A 21768-nucleotide genomic window follows, 5' to 3' on the forward strand; every position below is an offset into this window, starting at 1 on the left:
ACTACAAATAACAAGGACCAGAGACTATAAAGAACAGGGACAGCCAACTCTAGGAGCGAGCAGTGGGACAGCGTTGACTCAACTCAAAAATTGGATGTTTCTTCCTCTATCTCTAATATTTCTGGGTCTAATTCCCGTGAAATAAATATGTACATGACGGCAAATCGTTTAGTGACATTTCATACCTGGATAAAAATATAGCTTAGAGTTAGGAAAATAGTATATTTTCTTCCATTATTTTTTTTCTTTTTTACTTAAACTTATAGACAAAGTTTGTTTAATCATAATTGGTTTGATCAGGTCTGCCTGGAGGTCTTGGAAGAGTCTTATAGTGCTTTGATGTCAGATGACAATATTTCAGACAACATAAAAGCGCGCTTTGGAAAAAAAAATTAAACAAAAATAAAAATGACGGTTTCTTTGTGTCAGTCGCCTTCACAGGTTGTGTTGTGGAGGTGCCTTGAGAGGACCTCCTCGCCACCCTCGCGGTGAGACTGAAACACGCGAACTTTGTGGAAGCCCAAGGAGGTGAAGTGAATGTACTTACATGTCTGCTGAAGCCGTAGAAAAGTTACTATAGACCTATTGGCAGCATGTAACAACAGTGAGTTTATGTCTTACAATGAACTCATTTTTATTTGATACAATATTCATTTATGTCTTGTAAAATAAAGGACTTTTAAAACAACCCGATTTCGCTTTTGTTTTCCATTGAGCGAAAATTATAATGCTGTGATTCTCATAAAGATATTAGCGAAACAAAATCTGTTCATGTCTATTTAAACCGTGAGTTTGTTTCCCGTTTCTGTCTTTTTATTTGTTCCGTGTGCGCACGCGTGGGTATGTGTGTGAATTATAACTAGGGAACAGTGTTGTCATTGACGGTTATCCTTCACACAATCATTGCTAATAACCGACTCGATATCGAAAATATAAATTATTATGATGAATGATATTATTGCATATGTGTAAACATAACTTCATCATTTAACATAAAAGCATCAGAATGGAAACGGAAAGATTAGGAAGAATAAATGAACAGAAAAAGTCAACTCGTGCATGCGTCTTTTTCCAGTGTGATTTATTTGTAAGCTAAACGTTTCTTCAGGATGCATCTTAATAAAGATAAAAAAATTATAAATTAAAATAAACAATTTACAACAGTTTTTTTATTTATCATGCCATTTTATAGAACTTTACTGAAACCTTTCGCAAAATAATTACCTTTGAAGACGTACTTTGTATATAAAAAATTTCATGAGCTTTTCTATAATTATGTCTCTTTTCTCTGATAACCCCTCACTCGAGTCTCCCGGCGTCCCTCAGCATCATCGTCATCCATCTTGAGACCAGAGCGTGTTATGAGTGAACGCATCGGATTTATCTTCACTGTCATACTTGAAGCTGTTCCTCTCCCATCAGTTCGTCTCTCACCTCGGTGAGCGCGAGGCCCAACAGGTTTTTCCCTTGCCATGTCGACCGGTCCCATGCAAGTGGGTTGTCCTCCGACAAACCTATTCCCCAGATCGTGTCGACTGGACTGGCCTCAACCAAAGTCCGTGGGTGAGTGGCGAACAAAATGGACTTCAGGGAGTCATTTTGTGAGAACTGCAAAAGACAGCCGTGTAGTGTTCGTCCTGATCTTAGATAACATGCAGTTAATTCAATGATGCTCATAATGGCGATAGAGCAGACAGAAGGATGACAAGAAAACGGAATTAGAACGAGATGATGAAAGCAGGATTTCTTTTTTGTGCCTTTTTCAGCCTGGGGTAGGGAATTATTTTCTAAACTGAAAGCACAGATCGACGAGAGGAAGACAGAAAAGGAGGAATGAAGAAGGTAAAGACAATATCTTTTATTAGACCCCCAGAATTAATTTTGTTTTAACGCTTATTTTTTCAGTGATCACCTTTGCTCTGTTTCCTCTTTTCACGATGTTGAAACACTCCCCTGTCCAAGCTGCTTCGTCGAAGTTCTTCACTTTTCGCCCCAAAGATTTTTGAGCTCTTGGATCCTTGCTTGTCAGTATTTTCTCGGCTACAGCGTGGTCCCCGAATAAAACTGAAAAAGAGCAGACGAATTTACATCATATGGTTAGTAATTTTTAGTTCATACTACTTTCTCATAATATATTCAATTAACAATTACAACTTGCTGGACATACATGTATGCAAGTCCTGGCGTAATAAAGTGAAGAACTTCAAGTATCGTTCATTACATTCTCCGGTCATAAATTTATCAGTCACCTACCTGCTTTTTGATGCATCATGAACTGCTCTGCACAGTTATACAACTGCCCGTCCACTGAAAATTTTGCTTTGTGCCACTGACTGAAAGGAGAATCTTTGCGCCAGAAGAACTCGAAGTTTTTCTTCGCTTGCTCTAGACTCGAACCTTTACTCTCCGCAGGGCAAGACGCGTCGTCTGCTTGGGCCATACTAAAAATTCGGATCGGAATCCAGACGGTCTCCTTCCGCCGGCGGGAGGTATGCAAGATAATGTTTGGAATCTAAAATTAATTAAAGAATTATAGAGTATAATCAAAGACTAGCCTACCCTAGGAACCTTGGATCACTGCTTCAATGTGGTTCTGACATAAACTAAAATCTGTAAAGCACGAAATGGACTCGACCAACATTTCGCAACAGCAGGCAATGGAGTGACACAAGGCGCAGTAATCGCTGTCACAGCTCGAACGACCTTCTCTGCCAACTAATCAATCTACTTAAAAAAAAAAAAAAAAGGTATTCAGAAAAAATTTCATTTGAGAAAGCACGTAAATTTATTATGTGCTGACCAGCAGGAATGGGTGAGTGATTTAATTAAAATGCAAACTACGAAGAGAGGGAAACCCCAATTCTAAAAATAGTAACTGAGACTATACATATATCTATAAATAGCAACTGTCGAACTTGCTCATAATTCTGTTATCTCATTTGTAGTGTTGTGTTAGCTGTGTAGAGCAGGTAGGGTATGTTTGAATTAAGAAAGCATGTGTATTTATCCGTCTTTCTGAAAGAAGATAATATTAACTGGCCGATATGCTCTTTAGTCTGAGAGTGACCATATATATAATTATATACGTGTACGTGTGTGTATTAAAGATACGATGGAGTGTCTGGAGGGTGGTGAAATAACATACATGCAACGATTATAATCTAGTGACTCAACGGTTAAGAAACATTTTTGGTATACAACAGCATGTGAAGATGGCATCCCGTAATGAGAAATTGCAGTCTTCTAACCAGAAAGTAATTAAAGGCAAACAGCAGAAGCGGCGTTAGGACTACGCGGGGCCTGGGGCCGACCATCCGCGCGGGGCCGGGGTAATGGAGTACGTGTATCTATATATTGATATGATGCCGGAAGCAGGGCCGTGCTTAGGGGCAGGCGGACGAGGCATCTGCCTAGGGCCCCGCGCTTCAAGGGGCCCCGCGCTTTTGATTGATATGTGACTTTAGATCCCAACTAAAACCGTGTGATCGTGGCGTGAGGGCCCCGCACATGCCTTTGCCTCGGCCCGCGGGGGCTAAGAAACTGCCCTGGGACAAGGTGTGCAGCTCACACAAACTATTCCCATGTTGATAGACACAGCTTGAGGGGATCTCACCAGCTTCCGAAATACACACTTGATGGTCCTGTCTACGGTTGGAGGATTCCCAAGTTTAAAAACCATTTGAACAGCCCTGAAAAAACTGTTGTAGAAGCTCATTTTCAGCTTCATCTCCATGTTCGGGTGAGATGGTCGAGGAACTCGGGAAAATGTGCTTCTGGGGAAGAGATGGAGATGAGAAATGATGTTACAAAACCAGATGCGTAGGTAGAAATAGTAGGTTGCCATGAGAACGCTGCGGTAGGTAGAAGTGGTATTCGAATATTAACGTCTCTGTGGTAGACCTGTAAGTCCAGATGTAACTGTGCTTTCAACATGATCATAGACTTACAAAATGGTGGAAGCAGCACACACACACACACAAACCCACTTATCTTTTTAGTCTTCTTTGTCCTCCTAGTGCCGCAACCATACCACCCCAGCGGATCCGGTTCTGGCCGAGGATCGATCTCCTCCTTGTCTGTCTCCGAACCCTGCGTTTCATCTTGGGTTTAAGTCCAGAACTTGTCTCGTTAAACTCGGTGTCAAATTGCAATAAAATCAAATTGTCAACCGTACACTGCAGTCTATGCAAAAACTTATTAAATACATTTTTTACTAAAAACAAGGATATCGGCCGGCAGCTCTTCCTTGCGATGTAAGTGTTAGAAGCAGGACTGAAGTATCGTTGGAAGTCAGAGAAACATTGCAGTGTACTGCTGACGTCAAGCAATGTCTGTAAGACTAATAACAAACACGTTAATGCTTTGTACAAAGCCAGGATAGTGTGTTTTCACGAGCAAAACCTTCGATGTCGCAGTTGAAGATGTGAAATATTTTCACGGGGTGAGTCCGTGCTGTGTCCTGGTGACCGTTAGCACGGACACCTCGTGTCGCGGCCTAGTGTCGCGTAGTCACTGGGTCAGTGAAACTTATTCTCTCCCTTGTGTCTTGCCGTCCACACAAAGTCCCTCGACATTATGGGATAGCAATTGTCATGAACTGTCGAGGACCGGCCATCTTGTCACTTATTTCTTGTTGGTGTTCTTTGTAGGGTACTGTTGTCCGTTTTCGATGTCCTCCATTGACTGGGCAGGCAACTCTGACCACGCGTACAATGATGTCCGTCGTGCACTAGTCATCTTCGTTAACAGCAGCCTCGTTGTCGATGACGTCACCGGTTCTGGGGCGTGTGCGTCTCGGTTCAGCGGATTTGTTCATTGTTGTAAACGGCGAAGTTGACTTCTTCACGAAGTTTAGACACGTTAGTTGGTAACGGCTGTTAGCCTGGTGGCTAGAGACTGAGGTGGTGGGTGGTTGAATAGGTCTGAGGTGATCTGAGTGAGTGAGTGAGTGACGTGTGTTGAGTGTGAGTGAGTGAGTGAGTGAGTGAGTGAGTGAGTTGAGGTGAGTGAGTGAGTGAGTGAGTGAGTGAGTGAGTGAGTGAGTGAGTGAGTGAAGTGAGTGAGTGAGTGAGTGAGTGATTGAGCTGAGTGAGTGAGTGAGGGTGAGTGAGTGAGTGGTGAGTGAGTGAGTGAGTGAGTGAGTGAGTGAGTGATGAGTGAGTATGAGTGAGTAGTGAGTGAAGTGAGTGAGTGAGTGAGTGAGTGAGTGAGTGAGTTGAGTGAGTGAGTGAGTGAGTGAGTGAGTGAGTGAGTGAGTGAGTGAGTGAGTGAGTGAGTGAGTGAGTGAGTGAGTGAGTGAGTGAGTGAGTGAGTGAGTGAGTGAGTGATGAGTGAGTGAGTGAGTGAGTGAGTGAGTGAGTGAGTGAGTGAGTGAGTGAGTGAGTGAGTGTGAGTGAGTGAGTGAGTGAGTGAGTGAGTGAGTGAGTGAGTGAGTGAGTGAGTGAGTGAGTGAGTGAGTGAGTGAGTGAGTGAGTGAGTGAGTGAGTGAGTGAGTGAGTGAGTGAGTGAGTGAGTGAGTGAGTGAGTGAGTGGAGTGAGTTGAGTGAGTAGTGAGTGAGTGAGTGAGTGAGTGAAGTGAGTGAGTGAGTGAGTGAGTGAGTGAGTGAGTGAGTGAGTGAGTGATGAGTGAGTGAGTGAGTGAGTGAGTGAGTGAGTGAGTGAGTGAGTGAGTGAGAGTGAGTGAGTGAGTGAGTGAGTGAGTGAGTGAGTGAGTGAGTGGAGTGAGTGAGTGAGTGAGTGAGTGAGTGAGTGAGTGAGTGAGTGAGTGAGTGAGTGAGTGAGTGAGTGAGTGAAGTGAGTGAGTGAGTGAGTGAGTGAGTGAGTGAGTGAGTGAGGGAGTGAGTGAGTGAGTGAGTGAGTGAGTGAGTGAGTGAGTGAGGGAGTGAGTGAGTGAGAGGAGTGAGTGAGTGAGTGAGTGAGGGAGTGAGTGAACGAGTGAGTGCTGAGTGAGTGAGTGAGTGAGTGAGTGAGTGAGTGAGTGAGTGAGTGAGTGAGTGAGTGAGTGAGTGAGTGAGTGAGTGAGTGAGTGAGGTGAGTGAGTGAAGTGAGTGAGTGAGTGAGTGAGTGAGGAGTGAGTGAGGGAGTGAGTGAGTGAGGGAGTGAGTGAGTGAAGTAGAGTGAGTGAGTGAGTGAAGTGGAGTGAGTGAGTGAGTGAGTGAGTTGAGGGAGGGAGGAGTGAGTGAGTGAGGGAAGTGAGTGAGTGAGGTGAGTGAGTGAGTGAGTGAGTGAGTGAGTGAGTGAGTGAGTGAGTGGTGAGTGAGGGAGTGAGTGAGTGAGTGAGTAGGGAGTGAGTGAGTGAGGGAGTGAGTGAGGTAGTGAGGGAGGGAGTGAGTGAGGGAGGGAGTGAGTCGAGTGAGTGAGTGAGTGAGTGAGAGGAGTGAGTGAGTGAGTGAGTGAGTGAGGGAGGGAGGAGTGAGTGAGGAGTGAGTGAGGGAGGGAGTGAGGGAGTGAGTGAGTGAGGAGTGAGTGAGTGAGTGAGTGAGTGAGGGAGTGAGTGAGGTGAGTGAGTGCTAGTGAGTGGAGTGAGTGAGCGTGAGTGAGTGAGTGAGGGAGTGAGGGAGTGAGTGAGTGAGTGAGGTGAGTTGAGTGGAGTGAGTGAGTGAGGAGTGAGTGAGCGGTGAGTGAGGTGAGTGAGTGAGGAGTGAGTAGTGAGTGAGTGAGTGAGTGAGTGAGTGAGTGAGTGAGTGAGTGAGTGAGTGAGGGAGTGGGAGTGAGAGTGAGTGAGTGAAGTGAGTGAGGGGAGTGAGTGAGTGAGAGTGAGTGAGGGAGGGAGTGCGTGAGTGAGTGAGTGAGTGAGTGAGAGGGAGTGAGTGAGTGAGTGAGGGGAGGTGAGTGAGTGAGTGAGGTGAGTGAGTGAGTGAGTGATGAGAGTGAGTGACGTGAAGTGAGTGAGTGAGTGAGTGAGTGAGTGAGTGAGTGAAGTGTGAGTGAAGTGAGTGAGGGAGTGATGAGTGAGTGAGTGAGTGAGTGAGTGAGGAAGTGAGTGAGTGAGTGAGTGAGTGAGTGAGTGAGTGAGTGACTGAGTGAGTGAGTGAGTGATGAGTGAGTGAGGGAGGGAGTGAGTGGTGAGGAGTGAGTGAGTGAGTGAGTGAGTGAGGGAGTGAAGTGAGTGAGTGAGGAGTGAGTGAGTGAGTGAGTGAGTGAGTGAGTGAGTGAGTGAGTGAGTGAGGGAGTGAGGGAGTGAGTGAGTGAGTGAGTGAGTGAGGGAGTGAGGGAGTGAGTGAGTGAGTGAGTGAGTGAGTGAGTGAGTGAGTGAGTGAGGAGTGAGTGAGTGAGTGAGTGAGTGAGTGAGTGAGTGAGTGAGTGAGTGAGGTGAGGGAGTGAGTGAGTGAGTGAGGGAGTGAGGGAGTGAGTGAGTGATGAGTGAGTGGGAGTGAGTGAGGTGAGTGAGTTGAGGAGTGAGTGAGTGAGTGAGTGAGGGAGTGAGTGAGTGAGTGAGTGAGTGAGTGAGTGAGGGAGTGAGTGAGTGAGTGAGTGAGGGATGAGTGAGTGAGTGAGTGAGTGAGTGAAGTGAGAGTGGTGAGTGAGTGAGGGAGTGAGTGAGTGAGTGAGTGAGTGAGGGGAGTGAGTGAGTGAGTGAGTGAGTGAGTGAGTGAGTGAGTGAGTGAGTGGATGTGAGAGGAGGGAGGGAGTGAGTGAGTGAGTGAGTGAGTGTGAGTGAGTGAGTGAGTGAGTGAGGTGAGAGTGAGTGTGAGTGAGTGAGTGAGTGAGTGAGTGAGTGAGTGAGTGAGTGAGGAAGTGAGTGAGGTGAGGGAGTGAGTGAGTGAGTGTAGTGAGGGAGTGAGGAAGTGAGTGAGTGAGTAGTGAGTGATGAGTGAGTGAGTGAGTGAGTGGAGTGAGTGAGGGATGAGTGTGAGTGATGGAGAGGAGTGATGGGAGTGAGGGAGTGAGGGTGAGTGAGTGAGTGGTGAGTGAGTGAGCGGGAGTGAGTGAGTGAGGAGTGACGAGTGAGTGAGTGAGTGAGTGAGGAGGAGTGAGCGAGTGAGAGTGAGTGAGTGAGTGAGTGAGTGAGTGAGTTTGAGTGAGTGTGAGGGAGTGAGGAGTGAGTGAGTGAGTGAGTGAGTGAGTGAGTGAGTGAGGTGAGTGAGGTGAGATGTGATACGTGAGTGAGTGAGTGAGTGAGTGAGTGAGTGAGGAGAGAGGTGAGTGAGAGTGAGTGAGTGAGAGTGAGCTGAGTGAGTGAGGGAGTGAGCTGAGAGGAGTCGAGTGATGTGAGTGAGTGGGGAGTGAGTGAGTGAGTGAGTGAGTGAGTGAGTGAGTGTGAGGTGAGTGAGTGAGTGAGGAGTGAGTGAGTGAGTGAGGAGTGAGGGAGTGAGTGCGGCAGGTGAGTCTGGATGAGCTGGAGTTGAGGTGGGAGTGAGTGAGTGAGGAGGGAGTGAGTGGGAGGTCGAGTGGGGGAGTGAGTGGAGTGGGGAGTGAGTGAGGTGAGTGGAGGGATGAGTGAGTGTAGTGAGTTGAGTGAGAAGTGAGTGAGTGAGTGAGTGAGTGAGTGAGTGAGTGAGTGAGTGAGGGAGTTGAGTGAGTGAGTGAGTGAGTGAAGGGAGAGAGGGAGGAGTGAGTGAGAGTGAGTTGGTGGTGGGATGAGTGAGTGAGTGAGAGTGAGGGAGTGAGTGAGTGTGAGTGAAGTGAGTGAGTGAGTGAGTAGGGAGTGAAGTGAGTGGAGTGAGTGAGTGAGGTGAGTGAGTGAGGGAGTAGTGAGTGAGTGATGAGTGAGTGAGTGAGGGAGTGAGTGAGGAGTGAGGGAGGGAGGTGGTGAGTGAGGGAAGTGTGTGAGTGAGTGAGGAGTGAGTGAGTGAGTGAGTGAGTGAGGGAGGGAGGGAGGAGTGAGTGAGTGATGAGTGAGTAGTGAGTGGTGAGTGAGTGAGTGATGAGAGTGAGTGAGGCTGAGTGAGGTGAGTGAGGAGGGGAGTGAGTGAAGTGAGTGAGTGAGTGAGTAGTGAGTGAGTGATGAGTGAGTGGTGAGTGGAGTGAGGTGAGTGAGGAGTGAGTGAGTGAGTGAGGGATGAGTGAGTGGGAGTGAGTGAGTGTGAGTGAGTGAGTGAGTGAGTGAGTGAGTGAGAGAGTGAGTGGAGGGATGAGTGAGTAGTCGAGGGAGTGAGTGAGTGAGTGAGTGAGTGAGTGAGTGAGTGAGTGAGTGAGTGAGTGAGGGAGTGAGTGTGAGGTGAGGAGTGGAGGGACGTGTGAGTGGAGTGAGTGAGTGAGTGAGGTGGAGTGAGTGAGTGAGTGGTGAGTGAGTGAGTGAGTGAGTGAGTGAGTGAGGGACTGAGTGAGATGTGAGTGAGTTTAGTGAGTGAGTGAGTGAGCGACGTGAGGTGAGTGAGTGAGTGAGTGGAAGTGAGTGAGTGAGTGAGTGAGGGAGTGAGTGAGGAGTGAGTGAGCGGGTGGAGTGAGTGAGTGAGTGAGTGAGTGAGTGAGGTGAGCCTGAGGTTGAGTGAAGTGGGGGTGAGTGAGTGAGTGGAGTGAGTGAGTGAGTGTGAGGTGAGCTGAGTGAGGTTGGGGTGATCGTGAGTGAGTGAGTGAGTGAGTGGAGGGAGTGAGTGAGTGAGTGAGGGGTGAGGTGAGTGAGTGAGAGTGATGAGGTGATTGAGTGAGTGAGTGGGGTGGAGTGAGTGAGGGGGTGAAGGAGGGACGGAGGGAGCGGAGGAGTGAGTGTGAGTGAGTGAGTGAGTGGGTTGAGTGAGTGAGTGATGAGTGAGTGAGTGAGTGAGGTGAGTGAGTGAGTGATGTGAGGAGTTGAGTGAGTGGAGTGGACGTGGAAGTGAGATGTGGAGTGAGTGAGTGAGGTGAGTGAGTGTGAGTGAGTGAGTGAGTGACCGGGAGTGTTGAGTGAGGAGTGAGTGAGTGAGTGAGTGAGTGAGGTGAGTGAGTGAGAGTGAGGAGTGAGTGAGTGAGTGAGTGAGTGGAGTGAGGAGTGAGTGAGTGAGTGAGTGGTGAGTGAGTGAGTGGTGACAGTGATGTGAGTGAGTGGACGTGAGTGAGTGAGTGAGTGAGTGAGTTGAGTGAGTGAGTGAGGTGAGTGAGTGAGTGAGTGAGTGAGTGAGTGAGTGAGTTGTGGTGAGTGAGTGGGTCGAGTGAGTGAGGAGTGCAGTGAGTGAGTGAGGAGGTGCAGTGAGTGAGTGAGTGAGTGAGTGGTGAGTGAGTGGAGGGAGTGAGTGAGTGAGTGAGTGATGTGGAGTGAGTGTGAGTGTGAGTGGAGTGAGGTGAGTGGAGTGGGAGTGAGTGAGTGAGGGGGAGTGAGTGGGAGTGAGTGAGTGAGTGGAGTGAGTATGAGTGAGTGAGTGAGTGAGTGAGTGACGTGAGTGAGTGAGTGAGTGGGACGAGTGAGTGAGTGAGTGAGTGAGTGAGTGAGTGAGTGAGTGAGTGAGTGAGTGAGTGAGTGAGTGAGTGAGTGAGTGAGTGAGTGAGTGAGTGAGTGAGTGAGTGATGAGTGAGAGGTTGAGTGAGTGAGTGAGTGAGTGAGTGAGTGGTGAGTGAGTGAGTGATGTGACGGTGAGAGGTGTGGTGTGAAGTGAGTGAGGTGAGTGAGTGAGTGGAGTGAGTGAGTGAGTGAGTGAGTCGAGTGAAGTGAGTGAGTGAGTGAGTGATGAAGTGGAGTGGGAGTGGAGTGGTTGATAGTGGTGAGCTTGAGTGAGTTGAGTGTGAGTGAGTGAGTGAGTAGTGAGTGAGTGAGTAGTGAGCCTAGTGAGTGAGTGAGTGAGTGAGTGAGTGAGTGAGTGATCCTTTTTTGAGTGAGTGATCCCAACGCCGAACATCTTCCTACGCCATTGTAGTGGTGAGGTCTTACTAACGCAAATTGAGAAATCATGTTTTCATGGAACAAACTGACTACCGAGGGTTTGACAAAGATCACAGTTCACCAGGCGTAAAGTGAATCGTTTACTTGTAGTTTGGGTTACACACGTGCACGATGTCGTCTGTGGATGTGCTTTACAGAAGACATTGTCGTGCTGTGGTTCACAGAACACGTGACTATGCTCTACTCACCCTCACATAACAAACGACCATACTCTACTTACCCTAACAGAATGCATCCTATTTGTCTTTACACGATTACTTTGTTATACATAGTTTTACTATTTACTTATATACACTTTTATATTTTATATTTAGTGACAATCAGGGCCGTGCATAGGGGCAGGCGGACGAGGCATCTGCCTAGGGCCCCGCGCTTTTGATTGATATGGTAACTAGGCATATGAAAGTGTTACAAATAAATTAATCGTAGGCTTATGTTGTAATGTGTATGCAGCGTGCTGTCAATGATAAAAGACGAGATATCCCTGAGGAAAAAAGTGACTTTAGATCCCAACTAAAACCGTGTGATCGTGGCGTGAGGGCCCCGCACATGCCCTTTGCCTCGGGCCCCGCGGGGGCTAAGAACGGGCCTGGCCGGAAGTACTGATTTATATACAGTTAGATAGGCGAATTTGACTTTAAAGAAATCTAATTTAAAGAGCCCTTCTCAGCATTTTTCCATTTAACACAGAATATATTTTAAGTTGACAAACTCATAAAGAAAGCCTCGGGGCTGAAGCGCGGGGCCCCTTCAAGAGCGGGGCCTGGGGCGGCCGCCCCATTTGCCACCCCCTAACGCCGCCGCTGGCAAACAGGGAGAAACTTCACAAGACAGTCAAGCGCAGGAAGAAAAGTTTGTCTTCTTCTATGGTAAGAACTCTCCCTTCAGCCAGCATTTTGCAGTGGATTTTGAAATTGATGGGATCACTTACAACTGTGCTGAACAGTACATGATGCATCAGAAAGCAGGTATGCTGTACTCGGGACTTCTATATTGTCGCGTGTCATGCCTAGAAGAAAGCATGACACGCGACATATATCATGGAAAATGGGAAAAGGGACAGTCTGAAACTATCTTAATTTTATTTTGAGTTTGTAAACATGTTTGAAATGTGCACGAGGATAAACGAATCTGCTGATTGTTTTTATGTTTAAAATAATTTTAAAAAGCATCCTCCTACTGCTCCTACCCCTCACCACCCACCACCACCACTATCCCCACTTCAACGAATATTTTATTTTATTTATATAGTTTATCATTATGCTTATTAAATTGAGTATTGTATTGCTAGGATAGTTAGGCGGTGGCTGAACTAATTATATCTTAACTGAGCTTACTTTTCAAAGGAAACCTTGTTAAACATAGACGAGGATGTTGCAGTAATGTTCAGAGACAGAGAAATGGCCCAGAAAATCATGGGAACCAAGAATCCAGCGGAACAGAAGAGGTTCGGGCGCAAGGTGCGAAACTTTGACAAAGAGGTCTGGGCTGTAAAGGCTCCTGGGGTGGTCAAGCGAGCCAACAATGCCAAGGTCTGTGTACTTCTTCAGAAAAGCTTTACATTTCAGGTGTGACTTGGGATATATCCGCTACATCATGTGTCATTATCGTCTTCCTCCACATCATCATCATCACATCATCATCAGAAGCAGCATGTCATTTTTTTCCTCAGCAACAGTGTACACGGACTTACATTTCTAATGTACATCCGTGGCAGCATATGCTTACTTTGTTTTTTTTCTTTTTTAGTTGTGGTCGTTATTTCCTGCTGAGCACAGTTCATGATTTTTGTGCTCCTGTCCCTAGCATATAATTTTGAAATCTTCTTGGGAAATGCGGGATGTCCCGAACGAAGCCATTCTCTCGTGATTCTCATTTTTTTTTTTTTTTGTTACTTACTCTGTATTTCAGGGATTTTCATGTACTACTACTGATAATAATAAAGATGATGAAGTTAATTTTAAATGCAATGCTTGCAATATATAACTTCTGGGCTATTGTTGATTTTTTTTCTAAACAGGAATGATTGCTCGTATTCTCTGTTGTCTGTTGCAGTTCTCTCAAAACAAACACCTTCTTCAGCAGCTGCTGAGCACTTGTCCCAACACTCTGGCTGAGGCGAGTCCACGTGACCGCTTGTGGGGCATCAGGCTGGAAGCATCGAACCCCAAGGCGAAGGACCGCAGGCAGTGGAGAGGCAAAAACCTGCTGGGCCACATCCTCACAGAAGTGAGGGAGGAACTAATGAAGGAAGAAGAGGAAGACAATGAGAAAACCTAAGGGACGAAGTTAATCCTTTTCTTCGACACACGAATCGGATTGTGGCTATCGCCCTTTAAATGTAACTGGTGCTATAATATTGTTTATACTTGTTCCTTTGACAAGAGCAACTGCTTGTTAGTGGACATGCATGTACAAAACCTACTTTTAATTAGCTTCTATTTTTTTTAAATTGTGTACTATTTAAAATATATTTATAAAAATTCAAGGTGCAATACACTGGTATGAGGAAAAATAAGTAGATGGGGCTAAAAATATTACTAAGATAAAATGTATCACAATTTTGGTTATGTATTTGAGCTTTACATCAGAACTTTTCTCATTTTTTAATTTTTAGTTTAATGAGCGCAGTCGCGCATTGTGTGTTTGTGTGTGTGAGAGAGGTGTCACCTGTTGCTCATCCATGCAGATTAAATTAATGACCTCAGTAAACGACAAGGCTACTTAGGAAGTTAAGATTTTCACTATCAAGAAAAACCGATCGATTCCTCTTACTGCTTTTTTTTTTCTGGTACAACAAGCGATCTGACATGAGAGTCTCTTTCTCTCTCTCTCACACACACACATATTTCTAAATAAAATCAGAGAGGAAAAACTATGTCTAAAGATACATCTTGTTTTTCTTCTATGAGACCTAGTCACCATGCTACACGCTACGTTTACCTTAATCGGTGTACAATATAGAAATAAATGGTCCATGTTTGTATTTATGCTGTGTTAATTTTGTGTCTATATACACTTTGTGATATTATTATAGATATTGTGTTTCTGTATGTACGTTTGTATATATATACACACACCAGATGATCTGCATAGAAGTAGAAAACACGAGAAAAGAAAATGGCAATAACAACATCAATCAATCTAGTGATGACTGCGTATCCCCTCACCATCAAGTGCAGGTAGGCACACACACACACACTCACGCACACAACCACATTTATTATTCTTCCTGTTGCATTTTCTCTGCCACTATTCTATCACACCTCCTCATAAAGTTCCACTGACTTCTCTTTCTCTACTAAATGCTATTTGTGCCATTCTTTGTTGAAAACCATTTCTCCTTTCTGGAAGCTCAAGTGCCAAGTCCTTTCTCATTACCCACGCACAATGTGACATTTCTGTGAAAAGCCACATCATGACATGAGGCATACGACAAGAGCATATAGGATCGACATAATTCCTCGGGTGCTATTATATAAAGACACCCTTTCATAAAGAGGTACCTCCCTTACCACCCTTCGTGCTGTTCTCTTGTGCGGGGTTTACATGCACCCCGGGTACGGCGAGAGGTTATTGTGACAAGCCGTCGAAAATGATTATTTCAAAATCTTCAGTACAGGAGCAGACAAAAGGTAACATTTTTTTCCAGCTCGCCCAGCTTGGGATTTGAAAAGGTTCTGGTAATGCATGAAGTGCAAAAAGAATTATTTTTTTTCTTCTTCTTGAAATCCAGCTTACATTGATCTCAGTCGCTGTTGATCGCTTCACGAACTTGCACTACTGGACTACTTGCAGACAATTTTTTGTTCCTAGTTAAACTACTAAAACTTAGGCTGGTGTATACAAAACTTCCGGTTTAGCCACGTTTTGGCTTAACTACTAGAACGAGGCTAGTGTATACAAAGCTTCCGGTTTTGTCACATTCGCAGTAGTGACGATGCTTATGCCATCACATTAAGAAACTTTGAAGCTACATTTCTGTAAAATACAAGTGAGATGCAATTTAGTTCTAATTTGTTTCCCGTCCTCCCATCCCACCTAAGACAGCAGCGCATTCAGAAACAAAGATGCAGTCCGAGACGAACTGGCTTAGGAGTAAACAGGATGTTTTCTTTCTGTGTGTGCCAACAATCCATTGTGGGAAATCCGTGAAATCAGCCGTGCCTTTCAAGAAATAACAGTTCATTAGGCATGCAAGTGCAGGTATCAGGGGCCAGTTGCACATTTCTTCAATCATTCAGTTATTTAAACACTTGTGAACCTTGAATCTGTTGAGGTAATCAGTTTTATAGAAGCACAGTGCATAACAATTTCAGAACTTACAAAAAATTGTTTTAAACAAGATATAAACTGTTTAAGCCAAACTTTTGGTCCCGTCAGCACAATTTTTCGTAATCGTCTATTTGGTAATTGAAGAAGTCTCTTAGTTGAACACAATGCCCTTTGTTTTATGAGTTGAACATAGAAACGAACATCTTGTTTTCTGTTATCGCAGAATAATAATTGTAATTGTCAATTTTTAAGCTTACACACGCGCGCACGCGTATACCAACACACACACAGATTCACAGGTACACAGATACACATCAGTATCCAGATACACAGATACACATCCCTTTACTGTTTTATTCCTTATTCTGCTTCCCTTCGCATCCTTCTTATCGTTTTAGTCTAACAATAGCATGGATGTTGACGAGAGAACAATACAGTCGTTTCTAGAACATTCTCTAATAGCAGCGCACACAAAATCGATCCAAGAAAAAAAAATCATTCTTAAAATGTTATTCATAATCCTATAAATACTTGCTTTGTATTAAAAAAAAAACATTCTTTTCATCGTCCTTTCCTAACCTCTTAACATTTTAAAAATCTCAGCTTAGGTCTCAACGGCCGAAAGACCGACTGAAGATCGAAGGGGAAAGGTTTTCTTCAAATATTTATAGAATGATCTTTTTTCATCTTTCTTAGCACCAGGCTGACTTGCCGAGCCACCACCGCCATCTTGTTCTTCATCATCAGCAGCATCTTCGTGGAACAGCTGACACGTCGAAAAAAATTCCTTCATTTAAAGTCTTAACGAGCGCATAAAAAATATTGATAACTTCGATGAAGAATAAATTGTTGTAAAATATTCGAATTCTACAATGTCTTCCCCGGGCTCAGCAGTCAGTTTCAACTATTTTTGGGTTTGCATCTTTAAATTGTGTGTATTATACAAAATTAAACCCTAAATTATTTCAGTTATTCCAATAAATATTCTGTTTTGCAGTTTTACTATGCTCACCCAATCTCACGAAAAACCGACAGCAGACTGAGCCAACAAGGAGGCCTAGTAATCTTAGGTTTTATGACATTTTAGGAATACTTGTGTATACTATACCGAAAGTGAAAAAATACCTCTTTACACAGGTGAAATAAATTATCTACTCGTGAAATATTTACACGCACATCATGTACATCTAATCACACACAGTCCAGGGTTCTCACACACATACGTATTTGTTCTATCACAGATTTAATGTTTTCTGGAATATCAGTTTCGTATTATGGATTTTTCATTTCTTGGAATGCCGTCTTTAGAGAGACAATTGAGTCACGCATGCGCATTTTGTAAACAGGAAATGCGTTTTACATTCGCGCAAGTGAATATGCGATAGCTGAATTGGAACCTTTGAACTTTCGAACCGGAGAAAGTCGTCGTTTGATTTCAGAGTATTTCATTCTCGGATAAAGTCAATAATCTTATTTCTCTAACTCAAACAGGAAATAGAACTGTTCTTCCCCACCTTCACGACAAAAACAACCACACAGGTGCTCAAAGTGAAAGAACTACAGTTGCACAGAACCGACACAACAGCAAATCTTCTACTACTACAGACGACAAGTCTGAGATGAGGACCACAGTTTTCAACAAGACAACCAGACACCTCGATTGACCAGTTTGCGGTGATAAGCTGTAGTTGGAGACCTCTCACTGACTGAAATAACAAATACGTGTTTGTGATAAACAGGCAGCATCAAAACGAACTCTTCAAATCAGCCAGAGCTTAGCTCTGATAAAGATTTCTTTGTTGATTGAAGTCCTCCACTTTCACTTGTTATCTTGTTACCCGACAGGCAGGAAAATGAATTCTTTCTTCTGACACGAGTTATTGTTGTATGAACAATACATATATATATATATATATGACATATATCCACACAGGTCCACTGAATTCAAAGTCCTGAAAAGTCCGCCTCTTTTCTGCAACACCACCACATTCTTGATGCTGGTACCTCCCATTTAGGGGGTTTCTGTGCGGAATTGGGACCTGGAGGGAACTTCAGAAGCTCTTCTTTGCCGTGAAGTCCTCGACTGCGGTTCTCGTCCACGGTTGCTGGTGGCCGAAGGGTAGTGTCTCAGTGGGGAACTCTTGGCTCGCTGTCGCTCCGATCGTCCTGCACCGTTGCTGGGAGTCGAAGTGGTTGTCGTGGAAGATGCTGGAGCCTCGAATAAAGTCTGAGTGGTGGTGGTGGTGCTGCCGCTGCTGGAGGTGTGGGCCAGCAGTGGGTGTCGGGAGCCGTTGGCTAAGGCTTTTCTCGCTCTCTCGCTGAGCATTGTGTTCTCCATCACCACCTTGCCGTCCTCGTCAAGGCTCGGCACCACACCATACCGCCGGTACAGGTCCCACCGTGTCCGCTCTCGGTCCGTCATACCTGATTGGATTACAGGAACATCATCCATGAACGCATGTACACAGCTGTACATAATACACAATGCAAACTAGCACACACTATATATATTTATCAGTCAGTTACATATTACACAACTCAATCAATCACACTATGATGTGTATATATACAGTATCTTCCTTGCCCCATCTTTCTCTTCACTCTCTTTGTGGGTGGGCGCGCGCGTGTATATGTGTGTGTGAGAGAGATGGGTGGGTGGGGTGCGACCTCTTAACACAATCCGCCCAACCTATCCATTAATGCAGTTTCGCTTGACTCTTTACGAAATATTAGAAACCATCAGTTTATAATTTCAACAAGTTTTTAGATATATCTCCAGCATTTCTAAGAACAGGTATTTGCGTGAAGCTGATTTATTGGATAAGGAACAAGAAAATCTCTAGCGAAATATTTTATTTTCTGCTCCATGAAGCGTGTCAAGGGCTTAGGGTACCGAGGCGAGGGGAAATAGTTGGTCGAGGAACTATAAACACGTGGTAGTCGCATTACGATCAAATTACATCCGGGTGCTGGTTGATTGTTTCGGTTAATGAAGCGTGTGGAAACGCCCGTGCCACTGATAATGAGTGTGGTTTATTATGACAACACAAGCTGACACGTTGGAGACTGGCAGGTACAAAAGAACACATGGTGTACTCTTAAAAACATTCAACCACGTGTAAAAATGTACACACGAACGAAAGCACATAGGAACACTCAGGTATGCACATGCAGCAAACATGCGTGAACGTGTTGGTAAACAAATCACCTGTGGCAACGCCTATTGGAGGTTTTCAGTTGGAAGGCTTACCCTTTCTAGTTGTTTTTCTTTTGTCAAAGACTAGCTCTGAAATTGTATCGGTCATAGACTACCTGCTGGATTACTTATTGTCAACATAGCTTAGTGCCAGCGATGAAATCGTATAGACTCACAGAGTTACCTAATATACCCGTAATCGAGTGATAACAACACCAGGTATCAGTCAATGTCATCGAAATTGTTTTCTTCCTGCTTTGCTTTTGTGTCTACTCTGAAGTTTTAAATATTAGTGAATGAAATCTCTGTGGGATCCACACAAAGAGAACAGCATGCCCTAGACAAGAGAGAGAATGAAAGAGATATAAAGGTGAGGGAAGAGGGAGGGACTGATTAAATAGTGACACTTGTGAGAGGTATACATTTCGTACTTGAACTTTCTAGTTTGAAGTGATGACAGAGAGAGACTAAGACGAGTAAACAAAAAGTAAACAGGTAGACAAGAAGGAACTCGGTCTACCTTTGAGCGTCTGTCGCAGCATGCCCCAGCACAGCGCCGCCTGGCTGGTCCTTTTGTTGGCGGATGTTTCCAGGACATGCTGCTTGAGAATGCGCCAACCCCGCTTGGCATTCCCCACCGTTTGCAGATTGACCTCTTGGTGGCTGTTGCTGCCTCTGGGGGTCTCCTCCAACATGGAAGATTGCTTCCGGAGGCTGAGAAACTTGGTGGTGGAGGTCGTCAAGGACCGCACCTTGGCAGGACTGGGTGTTGGTGGTGGTGGTGGGGTGCCGTAGTCCGGGGACCCGAACAGCTGCACCATGGTCTGATGGAAGGTGTCGCTGGCGGAGAAGGAGGCAGACTGGCGTCGGCCAAAGGATTCCGACTTCCCTGCGATGCCCCGCACGTGCTCCTCGAACATGTCCCACGCATGCGCGGTGAAGGAGGAGGTGGATGAAGGCGACTGAATCGGGCTTTGGCTGGTTATCTCCGGAGTAGTCTGCGAACCGCCTTCTTCGGAATTTTTCGTCGATAAGGAGATGCCGAGCTTGTCCACTCCTGGTCTCATTCCATTGTCACTTCCTCCACCATTCGCGTGCTGCGGGATTTCTGTTTTCCCGTCTTCCACCATCGAGAGCGCTCGTCTTGGGAGTTGCTGCCCTTTTCGACTCCAGACCCCTTCATCTACGCTGCTGGTGAAAGGTCTGTTTCCATTTCTGTCTGCCCATGTCCTTCTAGAACTCTCTAGTTCTCCTTCTGTGGCGTCCTCTGTCATCAGCCATGGCTGCTCCACTGTGCTGAGCTTTCGCGACATGATTCGGCTGAGTTGGGGATTGGAGATGCTCTTCGGGGACGACATTGGCACGTGGTTCGTCTGCGATGACGAGGGCTCAGGTTGGAGAGAAAGAGGTTTCACATTTTTCTTCGACAGTGCCAGACGGCTAGTCTGCAAGGCCGATGCCACAGGTTGGTTACGAACTTCTGTGCTGGCCATAAGGATGCCGGTTCTACAGTCTATGTAAGGTGCCGCTGTTGCTGACGACTGACGGAAAATAAAAAAAAAAAATGCAAACATGTTAAAATGTAAATCAGCGATAAATTTTCTTATTCCTAATATTAAAATGCCACCCAGTGGTGAGAGCCTTAAGTGCCAGCATTTTCTTCCTATCATTCATTTTTGCATTTATTTGTTCTTTCTTCCTTTCATTTCATCTGACAAGAATTTTGTAGGACATGGGATTCTTATTGATAAACTGATAACATTTCTTGCCATTGATACACCATTAGAAAACACTCCCTTCTGTCCCTAACACTGTCACAGAGGAATACTGTTTTTTGGAAAAGCAGTAACAACAGAAAACCGTTAATGGCAGCAAGAAACTCGCTGCACTTTTGTATTCTCTGTGAGAAAATCACGATATTTCATGTCCAAGCTGACGGAAATTGATTTCGGGCATCAACCGTTAATGATCGATTTTCTCTCACAAAGGTGTGAAAAGATTGTATGAAAGACTCCCTCATTGGTGGTTATTATTATTATAGCTAATTAGCATCAAACCAGGTAAGTGAGTAAACTGTAAGTAGAGAGATAAAAAGTGTGAGGGAAAGAGAAGAAACGAGAGAAGCTACCTCGACATTGAAGTATTCGACCTCCTTCTTGCCAGTGGTGTTCTCCGCCGACCAAATTGTCCAAGAGTCGTCTGCTCGTGTGTCTGTGTCGCACTGAACGTAGAGCAGAATGTCTGTCGAATTAAAAAAAAAATTTCGTGGCAGACAGGATCAGACTTTGCACACTGTCTCTTTTTACATTTTCCCCCGGCACGACGCTCAGTTCGCTGCTGTTTAGAACAACTCTGAAAGCAGGCCAGAAGCCAGCGCACGAATAATAATAATCCGATTGTCCGTAACTGCAAGAAGCAGACGACAGACGCATGCGCACTGCGGCAGCTGGCCGGTCCACTTTGTTGTCGCCGCATTTCTGGCTGTCGGTGCGGTGGCGGTGGTGGTGATGGGTGGGTGGGAGCTGTGGAAGTGTGGAGGGTAACACTGGGTGGAAGAGAGAAAGGGAGAAGTTACGTTGACTGGGGTCAGGGAAGGGGTGAGTTCAGTTTGGGGTGGGGGCGGGGAAAAGTGCGAAAGGATCTGAGGCTTGCCGCACAATTCGCTCAATCATCTGATCACGAACTTGTATTACTGGACTGCTAGCATAGGATTTTTTTTCCAGTTAACTACTAAAACGAGGCACGAGACTACAAAACTTCCGGTTTAGTCGCATTCATTGTTTAGGCTCGCCGAGACTAACAGCGGAGAACTTCGCAAGAGCTAAGCGTTGGTCTTGGCAGACAGACAGCAGTCCACGTATACACATCCATGATCTGATCAAGAACTCACAAACAGGGGAAGATGTATCGAAAGGCAGTTGACACAGCTTCTCATTCGCACCTGCCATTACCTGGTCAGTCGCATATTCCACATGCTCCTATACTAAAATAAAAATCACCCAAATTCACTCCCACTCCTCCGCACCATTCTCCTCCTCGTGCCCCCAACAAAATTCCATTAAACATTTCAGGCGTGAAGGACAGTGAGAACATCAGACGCGCATCCATTAAAAGATTTAAGTGGTCCATTTGCACAGAAACAGAATACCAATAATTCATCAACACTACCAATCCTAACCAACTTCGTGAAAAACTCTCCAACACGAGCTTCCTGACAAAACACTCATTGATCAACTAGATTCTAACAAAAACATGTTTGGATTCAGCATATACAGTGTGCTGAGCATGGTGCAATAAATACATTTAATTAAGTGGAATAAATTTCATAAAAGGGGGGCTGCCAATGAAAACAGTAAAGCAAACAGGGCATTCCTTTTCAAAACGGAATCGCCCCAAGTCTTCTTCCCGTGTTTTGGTTTCAATGACATCGTACTCGCTTTCACACAGAGGTCCGAGCACGTAGAGCAAAGAAAGAAGGGAAAGATTTGAGAAGAAAAGAACC

The 21768-nt window shown here is 45.1% G+C and overlaps 3 protein-coding genes across 3 annotated transcripts; 1 reads left to right on the plus strand and 2 right to left on the minus strand.

Annotated features, from left to right (window-relative positions):
• Positions 1–1064: 1064 nt before the first annotated feature.
• Positions 1065–2722, minus strand: LOC112574387 (N-glycosidase Npun_R5314-like). The gene is made up of 4 exons (XM_025255432.1): positions 2640–2722; positions 2254–2512; positions 1913–2064; positions 1065–1608 (listed from the first exon to the last, which is right to left on the minus strand). Exons 2-4 carry the CDS (start codon positions 2438–2440, stop codon positions 1393–1395), a joined length of 555 nt encoding a protein of 184 aa, XP_025111217.1. The 5' UTR covers positions 2441–2512; positions 2640–2722; the 3' UTR covers positions 1065–1392.
• Positions 2723–2800: 78 nt separating this feature from the next.
• On the plus strand, positions 2801–13766 carry LOC112574386 (N-glycosidase YbiA-like). The gene is made up of 5 exons (XM_025255431.1): positions 2801–2812; positions 3204–3263; positions 11601–11763; positions 12176–12363; positions 12851–13766. Exons 2-5 carry the CDS (start codon positions 3213–3215, stop codon positions 13073–13075), a joined length of 627 nt encoding a protein of 208 aa, XP_025111216.1. The 5' UTR covers positions 2801–2812; positions 3204–3212; the 3' UTR covers positions 13076–13766.
• Positions 13767–14876: 1110 nt separating this feature from the next.
• LOC112574467 lies at positions 14877–20758 on the minus strand. The gene is made up of 3 exons (XM_025255561.1): positions 20395–20758; positions 18787–19807; positions 14877–17494 (listed from the first exon to the last, which is right to left on the minus strand). The coding sequence occupies exons 2-3, from the start codon at positions 19757–19759 to the stop codon at positions 17082–17084; spliced, it is 1386 nt and encodes a 461-aa protein (XP_025111346.1). The 5' UTR covers positions 19760–19807; positions 20395–20758; the 3' UTR covers positions 14877–17081.
• Positions 20759–21768: the final 1010 nt, after the last annotated feature.

The sequence above is a fragment of the Pomacea canaliculata genome, linkage group LG10, assembly GCF_003073045.1.
Source record: "Pomacea canaliculata isolate SZHN2017 linkage group LG10, ASM307304v1, whole genome shotgun sequence".
Taxonomy (NCBI): Eukaryota; Metazoa; Mollusca; class Gastropoda; order Architaenioglossa; family Ampullariidae; genus Pomacea; species Pomacea canaliculata.